The sequence below is a fragment of the Amblyomma maculatum genome, chromosome 11 (assembly GCF_055883805.1).
Source record: "Amblyomma maculatum isolate TAMU_Amacu chromosome 11, ASM5588380v1, whole genome shotgun sequence".
In the NCBI taxonomy this organism is placed as follows: Eukaryota; Metazoa; Arthropoda; class Arachnida; order Ixodida; family Ixodidae; genus Amblyomma; species Amblyomma maculatum.
Genome location: NC_139354.1, coordinates 24,288,460 through 24,306,585, shown reverse-complemented (window position 1 = coordinate 24,306,585; position 18,126 = coordinate 24,288,460). Strand labels below are relative to the sequence as shown.

At 41.8% G+C, this 18,126-nt stretch overlaps 1 protein-coding gene across 1 annotated transcript in view; it reads right to left on the bottom strand.

Annotated features, from left to right (window-relative positions):
* Nucleotides 1-18,126, bottom strand: part of LOC146173165 (anoctamin-4-like) — a 45,894-nt gene that overhangs the window by 10,398 nt on the left and 17,370 nt on the right. Inside the window, exons 11-23 of the mRNA XM_084585149.1 lie at nt 16,339-16,395; nt 14,577-14,641; nt 13,339-13,473; nt 12,407-12,512; nt 11,019-11,079; nt 10,111-10,209; nt 8,695-8,789; nt 8,185-8,259; nt 5,447-5,602; nt 4,799-4,835; nt 3,882-3,993; nt 3,066-3,120; nt 443-537 (exon numbers count right to left, since the gene is read on the bottom strand). Of these exons, the coding sequence (XP_084441275.1) occupies nt 443-537; nt 3,066-3,120; nt 3,882-3,993; nt 4,799-4,835; nt 5,447-5,602; nt 8,185-8,259; nt 8,695-8,789; nt 10,111-10,209; nt 11,019-11,079; nt 12,407-12,512; nt 13,339-13,473; nt 14,577-14,641; nt 16,339-16,395 (1,148 nt within the window). The remainder of the gene's footprint in view (nt 1-442; nt 538-3,065; nt 3,121-3,881; nt 3,994-4,798; nt 4,836-5,446; nt 5,603-8,184; nt 8,260-8,694; nt 8,790-10,110; nt 10,210-11,018; nt 11,080-12,406; nt 12,513-13,338; nt 13,474-14,576; nt 14,642-16,338; nt 16,396-18,126) is intronic.

Sequence of the window (18,126 nt, the reverse complement as noted above, 5' to 3'; positions counted from 1 at the left end):
GGTCGCTCATGGTTGCGCTCATTGCAAAGCCGACAAAGAAATTTCGCGATCAGGTGTGAGAAGCAAAAGGAACTTCTCAATCCTGAAAGCAGTGGCGTGTGGCTGAGACAGTTTCATACTACTCTGGTCTGATTTCGTCTCAAGCAAATGATGAAGCCGAGTGCATGTTCGTTTAAAAGCAAAGCAACAGAGCATCACGAAATTTTGTGGTGCGTCACTGATCCCTGTCATTCTTGATCCTGTGAGGACTCGCACTGACATGAATGAACTAAACTAGCCAGAATTTCTTCCCGCTATTTACACAAGGAGAACCAATATGGAGGCCTAAACTGATTTCGTTCGTATGCGGTAAGTGAATCGCCGTTGAAAAACGTAAATTTGACAGTATTTTAAGCACTACACGTTTCTCATGGAAGAAACTGGTTACTAGACCTCTACTTACGGAATCACAACTTTATTTCCCGTTTTGATGAGTTGCTGACCCACCATGACCGTGGCCAGCTGGACGAACACTTCGTACAGGCAACCACCTTCGCACTGCAAGGTCAAGAAGTGGTGAACAAAACTTAGAAACTAATTTGTCTCCTTAACTGCTTCTATAATCTCCTGACAATTCCAAGCAGACAAAATACTTCCTCGAACGCTTGTCACACCGAGCCGAGGCTTCATTAAATGTCCGCGCTGTGAAGGACGTCCCAACGTCCACCGCAAAATTCGAAACAGTCAGTGTATTCATCCCCATAGATGCTCCAAATTCATGCTTTTTCTGTAGTAAATTCCAGTCGAAAAAGACTACAGATCCATGTCAAAATACGACAAAATATTCTGTAGTTCTGTCATAAACATTAAATTTTTCTTTAGTTTTGTTGTACTTTCCAGTAGTTCTGTGGCTTTTCTGTAGTATATTTTTGTTTGTTGTTCTGTAGCACTTTTTTGTAACTACAGAAATTTCTGATTTTACTACAGTACGTTCTACTATCATGAAAGGTCTCTCGTTAAAGAACGCACAAATTCTGTCGTAACAACAAACTTTTCTGTAGTTTTTTTTTCCGGGTGGGATTTACCGGCTCTCAATACGAATCACTCAAAATATTTTTCAACGTTTTGAATATGTATCTTTTAAAAAGCAGACTGATGAAAATATCGTATTGTTTTTTTTTTTGTAATTAAAATGATAAGCCTCTTAAAATAGTGTTGATTATTCGTCAGTGAAACACACATCTAATGTTTGTCACAATGCCTATGATTAAACTGAATCGTTCATGAGCAGAATGATATGCAACACTAAAACGCCGTCTCTCGCGACAATACAGGTCCTAAAGCCTTATTAGAACATTATAAATATGCTAAACCATGTCATCGACCAGGATGCAGCTTGTGGACTGCCAAGAAAAAGTCACTGCAGGAACATTTGCTCGTTAATAATCCTACAGTCAGTTCACGACGCAAGCGATTAAGCGGATGCGAGGCAGTTTAGCCGAGCCCTACATTCGAGCCCGTGGAAAAGCCATTCCTCTGTTCCCACATGTTCCTCCACCTCATTACAGCAAAGCTTCCTAACCCTATCGTGGGAGATTCTAAATTTTGATATATTATGCAGGCTGTTCTGCCCGATAAAAAGTATTTTATGTAGTTGTACGCTCCCTCCCCTACTCCGAGCACTTCGAGCCCTTCGAGGATAGCCTCGTGCCTGACATTGTCGAAGGCCTTGGTGAGGTCTAGGCCCAGGATCACTTTGGCGTCTCTCAATCACGAGTCTATGATATCGTGCTTTAGTCGCAGCATTACGTCATGCGTGCACAAGTGTGGTCGGAAACCCACCACTTCGTGCGGCCACAGGTCGTGTTGCTCCATGAAGACCGTTAATCTCGTCTGGACTACGTGCTCCCGCAACTTCCCTACGCATGAGGTTAGGGAAATTGGTCTCAAATTTTCTAATTGCAGGGGTTTGCCCGATTTGGGTATTAGTATTATGTTTGCCGTTTTCCATTGATTTGGCAACTGGCTCGTTTCCCAAACTTTCCAATGAATTTCGTTAGAAGATTAATGGAGTCATCGTCCAGATTCCTTAGAATTTTATTGGTGATCCCATTGGGGCCCGGTGCTGACTTAGTTTTCAGTCCTACAATTTCTGCCCTTAGACGTTGTTGCTATGATGCGCCATAACGTCAGCAGCGATAGTCTCCATAGCAACTGCGTTGGCATTCATGACGCCAAACAATGAGAACTAAGATATGTTCAGCCGTCCCCGGCGTGGCTTAGTTGGTTAACGCGCTCGGCTGGCGATCGGAGGAGTAGAAATTCGATTCCTCATGGAAGATCATTTTTTTCTTAAACCCCGCTGTCATTTGATTGACAGGTAGAGTAAAACTTTCGGCGGAAGGGCGAACGCACACTCATGCGCCTATGTAAAGGTTTTCGCCTTAACAGGTGCGGCAGCTATGCAAGAAGGTTTCGTCGCTGGAATCTTACTGATCGCTCTGAGATCCTCACCTACTTGAACAACTATGTTATATATGTTTAGAGACATCGAGTAGGTATTGGCCATGTCCTGTTGTGACGCGTATTTCGAGCAAGTTTAAAACAATGGGAGTTGTGCAAGATCATTTTACTACGACGTTAATAATAAAGCAAGTGCGGACGCATACAATTTGACCCATAGGATAACATTTGCGAGGTCTTGCTTTGCTCTCGTAGCATTATGGCAAAGATAAGTAGATGAATTTGCGTTTTGATTGTGAATCTGAAATATAATTTTACGTGTTTCTGAGATTGGCCAAAAAACGTTTGAGTGATCGAAACGCAGAAAGGCTCCTCCGCTCATGCAGTCGCACCGGAGTTATACAAAGCTGGGTATTTAAAAAGATCTGCAGGAATTTTACACGCGGAGTTTTGGGTAACATACAAATGTTCATGTCGACATCAATAAGCAAAATGTAGTACCTTCTGTGCACAACATTCCTTGTCCTTTTTTTCTCTGATCCTTTCGAGTTAATATCTTCAAGAAGGTAATTATGATAAAGTAAATAAACTAGAAAAGGTCTTCTGATGCTAATTGGACAAACCTTGTCAAGAGTGTAGCCCCTCCAGTGGGTCTCGCGACCCGGATCCCCCGAGAACCTGGATCATTGAAAAGAGGCAGTAAAATACAGGTGAGCACACAAAAAATGCCTTTTAGGCACTCAAACCCGTCAGGATAGCAGTTGGATGCGGAAATAGAGCACCGGCATCACGTTCAAGAGGGCCATGGTTAATTAATTCCTCGGCCGAGTTTCTCAATTAAAATGAAGAAAAGTTTTAGCGTCAATAAAATTGCATATGTAGTAGTAAAGTTGAAAGTTGGGCGAGTTGAATCTGGTTCATTTTGAAGGTAGCTCGTGTTGTGTCCTTCTACTCCTGGTCCTCGTTTTTCGCGCTACCTTCAAAATGATGCATATGTAGGCCTATGATCTGGTCGGATCTAACAGTCAACTCGCAATCTCCTATCAGAATACGAATGGGCCATCCTGGTGTAATACTTCGTCGCGGCGTCCCAAGTAAATAAATCAATAGAACTAAAATGAGTAAATCAATAAAAGGACGAATCTTTAATTTTTATTCTGCGCTGAAAAAGGAAGTCTTCTACATGAACCTTGAATATTGTTTCATGTAGTACTTTTAACATTACTGAGAAACCTTCGTGGTTTAAGATGCAGGGCATGAAATATCGCACCGAATAAAGATGACCCGCGGGTTTGGAGCCCTTGGTGGGTGCGAGATACCCTAGAAACATGGAATTATGTTTCTTAGACGCAACATGCAAACGCGGCACGGCAAGACGAGAAAAATGGCAGTGCGCGTCCAGCATTACTAAGCGGCAGTTTTAGACCACTCGCCCTCACCTTCCTTTGAAGAAGGCAATATAGATGAGGGTCGAGTAGTTGTTGAGGAAGGTGAAGAGGAACATCTTGAATGCGAAGCTGTACTCGTAGTCGCGCTGAGTACGAGGACGCTCTGCACAAGAATTAAAATGAAATGTATATATCAGGAGAGACAGAAAGGAGTGAATGAACGAAGACTAGAAAATAGTGAAAGGAAAATGGAAAGTAAATCAGATGTATCTATGAGCTCATTGAGAAATGAAGCTTAAGAAGGTTGTTTCTTGGGCTAGTTAGTGGAGTTTGCTCATTTTGGCATAGCCTGAAGCTCAGTGACGTCCAAAAATTTGTGTAATATTAGAGTTTCAAAGCACTGCTTCTTTATCATTTCTACATTCTATGGTGGGTAACTCTTGTGTGTTATCACGAGTAATATTTGACGTGGGTTTTTCCTAACCCTTTTATTCCCGAACGTTTATTTTCTGAGAGAAGACGTAGAAGAAATTGCATGCACTAATGTTGTTGCTTTTACTCGTCGCCATTTTGACGTCGTCGATTGAACTTATCACCGCATTTTTTCATAGTCATCACGTAAAAAATTCATCTTATTAGGAGCCTTTTGCTACGCTGTTATAAGGAAGGCAATCAATTACGTACACAGTTTCGGGGCCACACCGAAGCTCACATAAAGTACAGAGCCGTGCATCATAAATCCAACTTTCTGCATTTATGTATCTCGCCTTTCGAAATGGTTCTATTTCGCTTCTTTTAAAGGATTCGGAAGATAAGCTAAAGCAGTACGCGAGATACTGTATCTCTACATTAATTGCAGCCGACAAATATACATTGACTCTCGTGGAAGCGGTCGCTGATAAGGATAAATAACATCTGCTAGGATTAAACTGGTCAAAACACAACAACCAACACCCTTGTTAACGTACCGAGGTCCGTTAAGCGGGCAGCCACCCAACCGTAAACCTGAAAAGAAAAAGAAGATCAAACATCAGCCACGCTTACTGTAAATTTGAGAACTAATGCGGTTATCGAAAAATCACACCGTCGCTGTCGTAAGGCGGAGCAGATAACTAGTTTCTGAATAAGAGTTGTTGGTCAGGAATCTGTACCCCTCTAACCACGCGTGTCTGCCGTTTAAGCGTTAGGATAGAACGCTTAGTGTGCTCAAGAGGCCAGGGTTCACCTTATTGCTGACCAATGGGGAGACTGTGCCGACGTTATAATCGGTGTTGACCGTGTTCTTTTGGATATTGTAGACAAATATACTTCAATTTGCTATGACATCAATGCGCTACGCGATTGCGTCATCTGCACGCAAGTAGTGGTTGAGGTGCTAAGGCTGACGAGCAAACGCTTAACAATGTAATCAGAGAGACTGACCACAAGGACGAGTAGTGACACGTATTTATTATAGTGAACTTTTTTTTACTTCACTAATTAGCTGCAAAATTAACACGTTAGGCTTTCCTTTGCTACGCGTAGCTACAATAATTGTAAATAACAAGAGCGAACATTTCATGGCGGTGTTGAAGCGAGGAGGAGGCGGAAACGTATGACAGTGCATGACTACGTACCCTATTCATGCCCAGAATGATGGCCAGATTGAACATGGATGCACTGGCGCTGGTGCCGATGTGTGCCACGGGCCGAGAGAACTTGCTCGACAAGAACGTCACCATGATGATGCGGTAGCCGATCATGCCCAACACCGTGCAGATGACTACGCACAGCTGCATGTAGACAGTAAACGCATAGTGAAGAATCTCTCAATTCTGGAATAGTATTTGCCTCTTTTCACCGAATGCTAGCTGCCTTCAGTGACGCAGCTACGGCGTTGCTGTCCTGGTTTCACTTTGCTCTGGATTTCAAGCTCGAACGCGAGAGGTTTTCTTCTACTGGAGATATTCAGGAGATGTGCAACGGTTTCATTCATGGCCACAATGTTCATAGCTGAAGCACATCCTATGTTCAATTACACTCATGTTTAAACAACAAAGAGGCTGCTGTTTACGAGTTTTAACAGGAGCCTGACGCGTTTTCAGGGTTATAATGATACTTGAGATAGTTCAAGAGGTATACGTAATTTTTTACAGAGCATTCCTTTATAGTTTTACGCTCTAGCACCTTGCGTCACTGACACATCAACAGTTCAACGCTGTGATACATAGAGTTCCTGACACTAACTAGAGGGAAAGCTGAGGGCGCTGCACTTCAGCCACCATGGGCGCGCTAAGAATCATGGGCCGGTGTGCTACTTGTTGCGGGACAGTCAGTTTTTCTCGAGTACGTGGAGTGGCGTTACTGCAATGTTTTTTTTTTTTGTTATCATCATCATCTGAAGCTGCGTACATAGACCGCGAAAGCCATAGTAGCGAAGGCGCAAAAGCAGACGTCGCCAATAAATGGTTTCTGTTTCCCGAAATGCCACTAAAAACTTCCTTAAGTGATGGCACAACGATAAATATTTTCATAACATTTTTCTATTTCAAAGTTTGCCTATTAAGTGCGAAATATTGGTATTTGTGCTGCTCAAAACTAAGCCAATAGGAGAAAGGGCCATCGCTTATATTGGATAAATCTCACACTGGCATTCTGTTTCTCTCTCTTTTTATAATTTATAGTCACAATATTCAATCTTATGACATTATTTACGGTAGAACAACGTTTATCTTTGCATTAGTTTTGGCCAAAAGTTGTAGTTCTGCACTCGGTAGCTCACCGGCCCATGATGCTTTGAGCGCCCATGGTGGCTGAACTGGCCGTCTGGAAACTCCATGTAAACGCCCATAGACGGCAGCACAGCTTTCCCTCTAGGTAAGAGTAAGAAACTCTATGCTGTGATAGCTCCGATCGTACTCGATTTTTTTTTTTTCACAGTGCGGTGATCATCGTCACTGCTTCCTCACGTTTGGGCTTTGAGTGAGTATTCCTTTATGTGTTCTGTGGCTCAGATGTTGCCTTTGCAACACAGTTTCTGCAGTCATCCTTACAGCCTTCTGAAGATTTCTCCATCATGTCATTGCTGTTCTGGCCGATGTGAGCAGTTTTCAGATTTGCACATATAGCGCAGCAGCAGCATACTGCGCATGCGCCATGCAGTCCGAACTTTATATTCACATAGCCATTCTGCAAACAGCCAAAAGTTGTATATGGGATTTGCTCACTTCTAATTTGTTTGGTGCTTCCACTGCCCTCAAATAATATCATTATCATCATTTTGGGCCGACGCACTTAATTATCAGTGGCTGTAAATTATGGCCATTTGTCAACGAGGTTATTTCGCTTTCGGCTCACATGCAGAAGCACCTCCTAAGATATTCCATCTTAGGAGGCGCTTCTGTATGTGAGCCGAAAACGAAATAACCTCGTTTACAAATGGCCATAATTGACAGCCACTGATAAGTGCGTGGGCCCAAAATGATGATACTGATATTGAGCTGATGTATGCAAATGATATATGGGAGTGATTAGTGATATTACCCCGGCTAAAATGAGCGGTAAGCTTGGAAAAAACTTTTTCGTGATGACGCATTTCATGCTCAAACTCTTGCGCACATACTCTCTGTCAGAATAGGCCACTACTTTCTTGCTCAGCTGCAATATTTTTTCTTCAAAAAGTAATGGTATAAAGAATAGCACTTTAATATGATTACTCGATGTGGACTGTCATAACTTGCTTCTGCAAATCGTTAGGCTTTTTTTCTCTGCTTCAGATTGTTCCTTGTCTATCAAAGGAAATGATGGTATGGTTAATTGATTTATTTTTTTTTTTCCATAATTTAACGAAGCTGCAATATGAAAATGGGTGCAGACATCGCCCACTGGCTACGACACGCATTTTATGCACTGCACGCTCCTACTTTGGCTAGGCATTCTTTGACTTGGAGGAAACGGCCTGTCCAAGGTAGGTTGAGGTGACAAACTTAACATCTAAGCATTAAAGATACAGAGCATTTCGGCCTCATGGGGTGACACGTGCTGGAATTTCTTCGCCAAGGGCTGATTTATGATTTACTTGACCAGAGCGATGAAGAGGAAAGAGAACACTTCTCAAGAATTCAAATGACGAAACCGACAAAATGTCACCCTTGCTCCCGAGTTTCATCTCCGGTGTCTTCATTCCAGCCTTCCTTCAATGGAATGCGGTTGCTTTGTTGGGAAACAATCAGGCGAGAAGAGATCTTTCATTCGAATCTGATGATCCGCTGTACATGTTAGCATCATGGGAAATCTTTTGGATATTTGATGCGTCCTAGCATTCAGAAATAGAGGCGTCTCGTTAAAATACAGAATAAAAACATAGGTGACATACCATGAAAAGAAGGATGACATTTGCAGCAGCGACTCTTCCGATTCTCTCCCAGAAAGGAACGTGAGGTTCGTAGCGCTGAAATGAAAGCACGGTCAAAAGAAAAAAAATTGAGTTCAGTATTTTGCCTGTACTTCAGTGATGTGGCGTTACATTTATAATCAAACTGTACCAAAGGCACCGTGTTTTGGGGAGCCAATTGTTCATATAAACAGCGCTCGCACGTATGCGCCAATGAGAGTAGTTAGATGACTAAATAAATACCCCATAGCTCAAGCGGCTTTTAAAAAAATTTAAAACATCCGCCTGTTCTCCAAGCCCACGCATTCCACGACTTCATTTGCAGTCCCTGTAGTACGTCCGCGTGTGCGCAAAGTAAACCTAGTAGAAAAGCTTGTTCTTTCGAGAACCAAACTTCTACTTCATTCGGCTGTCCAATAGTAACTGCGCGAGGAGGCATGAATCGTCTTGATTAAATACATCCTTGCAGCCTAGCCGTTCGGCTTCACTCACGAGGGTGACAGGGTTGAGTTTGTAGACCCGTGCCTTGGCTTCATAATCCGGGTTCACCACTTCCTGTGGGGAAACAAGAGGTGAAAGAACAGCAACTAAGACAGGGATATTAATGCACATAACCTACATTTTGTGAAATGATGCACCGGGAATGTTAGCGACTCACACGTAGATCTAAGCGCAGTGTTCCGTTTAAAGCAATCACTTTTGATCAGTAGTGGCGGCGCCTTTGACAGCAGATATATAAGTTCATTAGGAGAATTTTCGTGACATACCTACGATGATACCGGCACTTCAGACACACCTCAAGCACACCGCTCCATGTTAACCGTCAAATACTTCTATCTCACAGTCGCTTTATCAGATTTAGAAATTCATAACTGGTTTGTAAGTCATTTTTTTTTTAAACAACAAATGAGTAGAGATATGAAAATATATAAAATTTTGTGTAGCAACAGCATATCATCCTATTCGTTTATTCTATCAAATCAAAACGTGTACTTCCCATTATTCGGAACAAATCGAATATGTATTGTACCTTTATATTATATTTCGAATAATTAGCACAAGATTTGTTTGAAGCCATTTGTCGTAATTTTATTCCACTTCTGTTGGAAAAACAAACATGGCCCCCACCGATGCCTTGTACCATCCTGTAATGGTCAGTATACGAGGGATGAACAACCGGTTCAGCGCCGCTATGTAGTCAATCAATCAATCAATCAATCAATCAATCAATCAATCAATCAATCAATCAATCAATCGATCGATCGATCAATCAATCAATCAAAGTATCTTTATTTCGCAACTTTACAAGGCGAAAAAGGTGGCCGGAGAAAAAGCTGAGTCCTTGCAGCTTGACTGCGCTCCAACCACCGATCAACAGTGGAAACGTATTACATTAGAAACAAAAGAAATATATTTACACATCACGCACCAGTACAAGAGCATATGGGCATGCAGAAACTGAAAAATCACAGTTGTATTTGAATGAAAAATTAAAATGCTCATAACACACTTTTCATAAAAATTATAAAAATGAAAAGTTAGCTCCTACAGTATTATTGAAGGTGACAAGCATTTTTAAACACTGCGCTCTACATAAGGTGCAACAGTAATGAATAGTGAAATTAACAAGATAAAACATAAAATGCGTACTAAAAATAAAAATAAGCTAAAAAATACAAGTTAAAATGACAGAAAAGAAAAATTGCGTAGTAGCGCGTGACAGAAGAAAAAATCCATGTTCGGTCGTTTGTAATGCTCATGCATGGCGAGAAAGCTGGACAACGCGGTGGGCTATGCTTCCCCACTTACGAGGATAGCACCAATTTTGAGTAATAAAAGGCAACTACGTTTGTTCGGCGCATAGTACTGGTGCAAGAGAGTAGGTATCGTAAAGCAGTGTTTGAATACAAGGCTCTACACTGACCGTGAGCGTGTCCACGTTGCTCAAGTTCCACTCAAAGGCGAAGACGACCTGCTGTCGTTTCCAGAACTCGATGAATATTGTGGCTGCGAGTCAAGTAGGATGATTATTTATTGAACATTAAAACAAATAGGGTATAAATAAAATAAAGTATACATAGGCAATGCATGAAACAAATGAATACGATGAAAACATGCGTTCTTTGACCGGGATTGGCGGCGATTGCGCCTTGTCCGTGTTATTTCTTCGTTTCGTCCTGGTTATTTTGCGCCGTGTGTTTGCTCTTATCATGTAACAACTAGGCCAACAGTCGATTCTTCGCATAATTATGCGTCACTTGAAAAAAGGGTGCTGGAATTTAGGACTTAAACATTCACCGGAATGGCTCTCGTCGTGCGGTAGCTGAGACCATAACGTGAGTTTTACATCTATAGTAAACTACTACAAATTAAACGAAATAATGTTGTTGCAGCCAGCTGAATTTTCAGCACTGCCTATGAAGTCTCGTGTTTCTATTCCTTTCCCTCCGGGCACTAGTTTCTATTACTGCGCTTGTAACATCAAACACGAACGGGCGAAAGTCCGTGCGTGACGCATTCTGACACACGCGACATAATTACGTCCCATCTTCCATGGTATAACTTTCTATGCTTGCGTATTTTTGCACAAACACTGAAAGAAAGCCTTCTAAGAAACCTGTGCAATTGCAATAATATATTAAAGCCTGTAGCTGATTGTATTTATGTATTTTACATTGGCAATATGAACACAGCTACGCTAGACACACATTTCTTTGTGCTATACGCAGTTGAGAGGGATGCTCGCCCCTGCTTCTTCTTGTTGCATTTTAGCTATCTTATTGAACGTAGGTGGCAGCAGAGGTATCCGTACTCACCCCACAGCGACATGAATACCGAGAATCCGACTGTGCCAGAGTTGTCGAAGATAGAAACAATCTGGAAAGTCACGAAGGACGGCCCGACCGTTATGCTCTCCATAAGATGTCATTCTTGGCAAGGTTTAGAGTTCGTATTCCACTACACTGTCTCGTCCTCTGTTAGATGGAAAGCAGTACGTTTCTCATGCCAGATTTTCTCTGGAACTTGTCCACGAATAAAAAAATCCATACATATTTTAGTGTCCGTTCAGCAAGCAGTGAAGCTTGGGCAATCTGCCCTATGCTGGCGCGAGCACATGCCTGATGCTGACTGTTCTTGAACAGCGGTTAATGTGCTGCAGCTTACTACGGCTGGGCCGACGCAACAAATACCTAGGTTATAAGGTCAGGAGAAGTTATGCTGCATACACGGCTTGTTTTAATTAGGCTCGTACAGTTGCAGCACTATAATTAATATTTAAGTTGGGAAGAAATTCACGTCACCAAGACGAGCTGACAGCGGCAGTGGATTAAACGCGCAATCTCGAGCTGAGCAGCACAACACCACAGAACACTCACATAACGTCAGATCTATGCCAATATCAGGTTCCGATAAGTTCTTATTACTTCAGATCCTGATCACTCTTTATAAAAGTTGGGCACCCAAACGCGTATACACTAATTCATACTGCGATAGTCATGTTCTCTATGCTCATTTTACGATGTATTTCAAAAGCATAACGATATTGTTGACTACGCTAAGCGATGTAAGAGTCTGAACGAAGTTCGGCTCTCTGAAGCATTCCGGCTTCTACATGCCTCGTTAAATGAAAATTTGGGTGTTTCTATAAATAGCTTGCGGTGAAAACGGCAAGGTTCTCGCAAGCCTATTCCCAGCGAGGTGGAAATGAGGAAGGAACGGCTGCTTTCAATCTGGTTCTCTGAAACTTGCCTCAGAGCTACAGCATTACGTAAGAGAAAAATGACAGATATGCGCGAAAAGTTGTTCATTTCGATTTATCTTTGACCAGGAGTAATTTACAGTCGAGGACGGAATAGTACGAATCGCTGTTTCCTGATCATTTATCTTGCACTGCATTGAAGTGGTAATTTTAAGGCCTTTAAGGGAAGAGCCTCTTGCGAGCACTCAAAAACGTTTGTTAGGATACAAGTGATGCAAGTTTGACCGCTGAAGCAAGGTACACAACGTGCTGTCTTGGAATGCAGATCAGGCAGAGCTTGCAGTGCTCCTAGTTTGTCGTTGAGAAATTATTTACCGCGTAATGGTCACATTAATACACCTGAATAGATAAATGAATAAAAACCGAAAGTAAGTAACATAAAGCCTGGCTCAATGAATCTACCAGGTGGATTTCCAGTGTGCTGCATAATAGACCTACGCTTACCTTGGTGATAGTGCACTTGTTTCCGAGCCGATCGTAGGGGCAGAGCTTCATGCAGCTCGGGCACAGCGTGAAGTTCCCGAAGGTGTTGGGGTCGCAGGCCTCCTCTCTGCGACAGCGCCTGAATTAGTCATTGTTCCACCACGAAGAATGCGTATCAAGTAAGGATAGAATTTAAATTCAAACCTCTAGCTTTACGCGAAGACTGTTTAGGAAGGCCTTTGTTCCTGATCGTACACTTACTTGTAACGCTCGTCAGTCGCTGCATTTCAAAGACTTATTGTCAGAACAGCATAATCCTGGTGTCTGATTTATAAAATAAACGCGCTTAGACCAATGCATGCCAATTTAATTCGCAATTTGTAATCCCACCAGGGAGGATGCTCTGAGATCGATTTTTGAATCGGTCAAAATATCTGCCAGTTTTCTCTTGCGCGCAGACAAAATGTTTTATAAATTCACAGATTCTGGAGCTATTTTTTTTTTCAGTGAAATAATGGCTCGTGGTAAATAAGGCGCATATTTCTCTGAATACGGATCATCAGTAAGACAGATTGCATTTAAACAACGCATCAACTCATTATGGTATTCTGGTTTGCCAAATTCGCCAATACCTTCCTCTTAATTTAGTTTTTAGCAATGACGAATTTCAAAGCGTGTTATTAATTCGTGATTCGTCATATTAACCTCGGCGTTTTACATTATCATTCTTCTTAAAGACATCTATGTAGTGAAGCACACCTTTCGGAAACAATTATTTAGCACGAAGCTCCGCGCTCTGAGAAATGTTGAGAAAAACATCCCTTCCGTCGATCTGTCAAGCGAACATAGCCAAGTCTTCTCACTATGGAAGTTTTTCACATTGAATAAAACGAACTAGCAAAATATCGACCGCATCACGGGGTGCGTTTAACACGTGCAGCTTTCGCACTCACGTGGGCTTGTTGGTGAGCATGTAGGCGAGTCCGTAGAGCGACGTGAATATCCCAACGAAGGCCGGCAGGATGAGCATGGTGGTGTAGAAGCCGATCCAGGCGAAATACAGGCCGACCTTCTCGCCAAAGTAGCGCCTGTGCGTTGGTTAATGGAGACCGCATTAGCGATGAAGTGATCGGCTTGCTTTAACACTCGCCTGTAGTTGGAATAACACTTCCAGTGAAAATTCCTTTGAATTTTCTTTGTTGATAAAGCAAGTACCACCATGTCGCTCTAAGCTTGTTATGTGTTAATACGTCCAGAAGGGCCGACGGTTACTGGGGATCTATACACGTTGCATACACCTCTAATCAGACAGCAATAAAATATATCTGTAAGAATAACGAATAGCTAATGATTATTTCTCTAGTTACTATGTTTCTGTGCTTGTTTATCCTAGTTGCTTGCAATATTACGGTATCATTTCTTCAGAGAAAGTAATAATATAGAAATCGCTATTATAGGTAAAAACATAAACTCGTAGGGTCATCGCAGCATTTGAAGAAAACAGTTGCAACGAAACAAATTTTACTTAGCGCCCCATCATTGTATAAATACCTATTATAAGCACATATGCAACGAAATAAATGTACACGACTGTCGAAAAGAAATAAAGTTTTGCTGATAATTTGAAACATGGCAAAACATTAGAAAAATAAACTCCGATGATATTGTAGTTAGAGATAATCTGACAACTTCAATAATTGAATATGGCAAGCACAAATGATCTTGCAACACACGCGTAATTGAATCTTAAAGCCAGTTATTCTATATACAAGAACTTTGGCATTGCCTCTAACAGCTGAGAAAATGGAACCCTTCAGCAGAGCCCAGCGAAGTCCTGACCTGCTCTGACCTTTACTCTGACTCCCCCTCTAGACATTTATGGGGCATCAACTTTACCATTAAGATACTCACTGGTTCCGTCATATTGGCTGCACATAATCAGATTTTGTGCCTTTAGTTCCTTTTAGTTTACAAGGTTTCAAACAAAGCATGAATTTAGCTGCTTTCTGCACCTTACTATAGCTCAGTCTTGGCTGAAGAGAGGAACTTTAATGAAATTAACTTTACATGCAAATTATGCATCAGGTAGACATGCCCAGTAGATCGCCTGTATGTGCATCAATAACCTAGCCTCAGATGACGTACTAAAGCAGTGCGACGTCGCTGATGCACTTAGTACTTATCAGCTCACCTTATAAGAACGAGAGGCTGCTCCTTGTACCAACAGCGCACTCTTCCCCACTCGGCGTAGAGGACCTGTAGTAAAGACATAGGTAAAGCCCAAATAAATGAACCTGCGCGATGCCCTGAATATCTGATGAAGTAGAATTCTAAGAACTTGAGAGACCCTGTGTAATAAAGAACAAAATGAGTCCTAATAGAACACTGAACAAAACTGCACTCTCTTTATCAGATAAACTATTGACTGTCTGGCGGTTTTTTGGCTTTGCTGGTCTGTTTCGCAACAAAAAATGCCTTGATTGTTTAGAAAATGGGATGTAAAAAGAGACAGGTTCTTTTTTTCCTGCACTCCACTCGAGATCCGTAATATCCAAACAAAGTGATAAACACCGTGTTCAGGCATTTGCATGTTGCTTCCTGACTTCAGCGGCGGGTCGTAGACATCTGTACTTCATTTTTTTTTTCTTAGGTTTTCTAGCGTGAAAATTGGTAGTTTTGATGAATACGGTGAAAAAGAGCCTTTGTTATGAGAAAGGTTCAGTCGCTAGATAAAGGATAACTTGAATTCGTACCGGAATTTCTTTGAATTACTTTCTCGCGGACTATGGACACTACCACGTTACTCAAAGAAAGCCGTTACAGAAAGTGACGCCTGCGCGGTAATAAACTTCTACTCCCTCCCACACAGATGGCACGAGCAGTTCGGCTCAGCTGGCAGGTTCAGAGTACTCTATAGAGTGGCAATGACAGTGCAGGTGTTAAACACAAAATTTAACATTCAGAAGCGGATAAGCTTTTCTTACAGCGTGAACCAGAGCAGATGGCAGAGGTAACCATGAAACTACAAAAAGTGTGCGCACAGCTACCAATATCGACACCCATGTTATCCTGCTCCGCGGAACGTGCTTATATTCTGATCCTTGTTAAGCCTTCGTCAAAACTTCCGCTCCCGTAATACGCGTCTATGTTCACTCCTACTGCATATACCTACAAGCACTACACGAAAGCAAGTTAGCTTTTACTTGCGCAAAATTACGCTAATGGTTACTTCCACAAAAGTTCCTGCCTTATCGTTACTGGCGGGGTATTTGAACTCCTGATTTTAGGAAATGTCAAAACTCGCAAGTTCCTGTGCGTACGCGGCGATTTTTATTGTCGCATTTCACAGCAAAATGTCCGCTATAGCAGAACAGCTGATTGGGCGAGTTGGTGAACCATGACTAACAGATAAGAGCGCAACAAAAACGTGACAAAGAGGAGAAGAGAACAACAACGACAAACGTTGTCCTCTTCTTCTCTTTATCACGTTTTTGTTGCGCTCTTATATTACTGTCCCGCTATAGACCGACTTTTGCGCTCACACGAACTATTTTTCGAAGCCATTAAAGATGAATAGTACGTATTCCACTTTCAAAATTTACGTAATGAGCTCACAGTTGCATATGGTGGTATGCAAAGAAATTAAAAGCCTTTTTAGTTTCTCGCTTGGGCCCTGCTTACGAAAGTCTCTTGGCCTGGATTGTATTAAGGTTAGGGTTGCATACAATCGAGACTGGAAGATTTTGAGCACTTTGACAATCAAGACCATCCATCAAACTTTTCATGATTTCCTGGTAGCTATTCTGATCCGGTGTCTAAGTTGACAACATATGTTCGCATGTATTCCGCTCAGTATACCCCAGTAATACAGCCAAGCGCCTTTTTCTTTGATCCTATAATATATTCAGTTAGGCGCCGTTCACCTCGCAAACTAAATATTATATATAACGAACCCGGCGTTCCGAGTAGGTCTCCGTCGCCTTGTTGAAGCGGCCTTTTCCGAAAGGTCCCTGCAATAGGAAGGACATAATTTATTGAACAAAGGTACTGAAATAAAAACAAGGATACAAGCGCGTTTTCATTTCTGCCAAGTAAATAAAGATGGAAACAACCACAGTTATAATCGCAGAATGTAAATGTTATATTTACAGAGCTATCCCATCATACACTGAAAAGCGATAAAGTGATGGCGTGCTCAAATATGTCAAAAAAGTATGATTATACTGCATTGCAGTCACAGTTATACCAGTGTTGTTCTTGACAAGTCGTACAGTTTACCATTGTACGTTGCATCTGAAATTGTCTTGGCAATATGCTAAAAACATCGAAGCAAAACAGAAAAAAAATCATATAAATGACTCGCTGAAGTGCTTCGCCGTCCCGTCCAGTCCTTTCCTGTGCTTTGTAATTATGCGCTTTGAATTCTCAGAAATGCAATGCCAAGGGAAGTAACAGTTACGTGTATATGCTTCGCAGTAGTTTTCAGTCTCGATAGAAACTAAATGTCATACCTGTACAGGCCCAGAAATATAATTGCCTTTTTGAACGGCGAAGCTGCGTCTACACAGTGCGTTGTAGCTACAAGTTTATGTGGTAATGATGATGGTAAAAACATTTGTTTCAGGTTAAGCATAGTTGTGATGGACGGAGTCCACTATGATGGCTGTTGCAATCCGAATTCCCGAATTGCTGGTCTCTCGGATCCGAGAGGAACAGCAGTTCCTACCAGGCCAGCGAAGGGAGAGAGATAAGTGTTCGGTTCCCTGGTGAGTTCAAGAAGCAACCCAGAAAGAGTGCTAGTGGCTTGCATTCATAGGTGTGCACTGCGAACAGTTTTCGGGGCGTTGCGTTGGGAAGAAAAGGAGCTTGCGAAAAAGGTATAGGTAAGTGAGGCTTTGTAGCTTGCACCAGGCGATTACAGCAGCCATATTGATGGTCTTGCGGGGTGGGGGAATTTCACTGACAGGTAAAGAAACAAAAACATCCAGGTGCGCCTGTGCCATAACCTTTAACGCAAAAATATTAAAACTATGACTAACACTTGCACTAAACGCTTCATCTGCGGGGAGAGCTCCAGTTAATGCCGATTTGCAGTTAGTCTAGGAGGAAGTACTGGTTCCTCTTTGCAAAAAAGAAAAAGGGATGTAATATGGTTGCATTAGAAGCAGGCTAATATTTGGTGGTAATTCACTTTAGTGAATAAACTACCTGCAAAGGATGAACACGAAAGAACAAAAAGTAGAAGAGACTGCTTTTTCGCTTATTTATCTATCATTTCTTGAGCAGTTATATATTTATTATGCTTTACACACCCAGGAAGGGCTGAGAGAAAGGCAGAAAGTAAATAAAAGTATTGCAAAGGCCGAAATCTAAGGGAAAGCAAATGCAGAGGCGCAAGCTACTTGGTGTTATAGTAAAAGTAGTAGTACGGATTGGCGTATATCTTGAGCAAAATGAGTGGTCCTATTGGAAATATTAACCTTTATAAGAACAAGGAACAAAAAGGCGATAACACAAATAAAAGCATTTACAATGTATTTTAATGAAATGTTTGCGCAGCATATTAAGATGGTAATGGATACAGGTTGATGATGCCGAAATTCCCGGTAGGACATTCCAAACAATGGGGCGTGGAAGTAAAGCTAAAGTTCCGTGTTACATTCGACCCTGTACTGATTACGTAGAAGCTCCGCGAGGTAAGGTAGTTGGAGTGGCCTTTTAAAATTATTTATAAAATACGC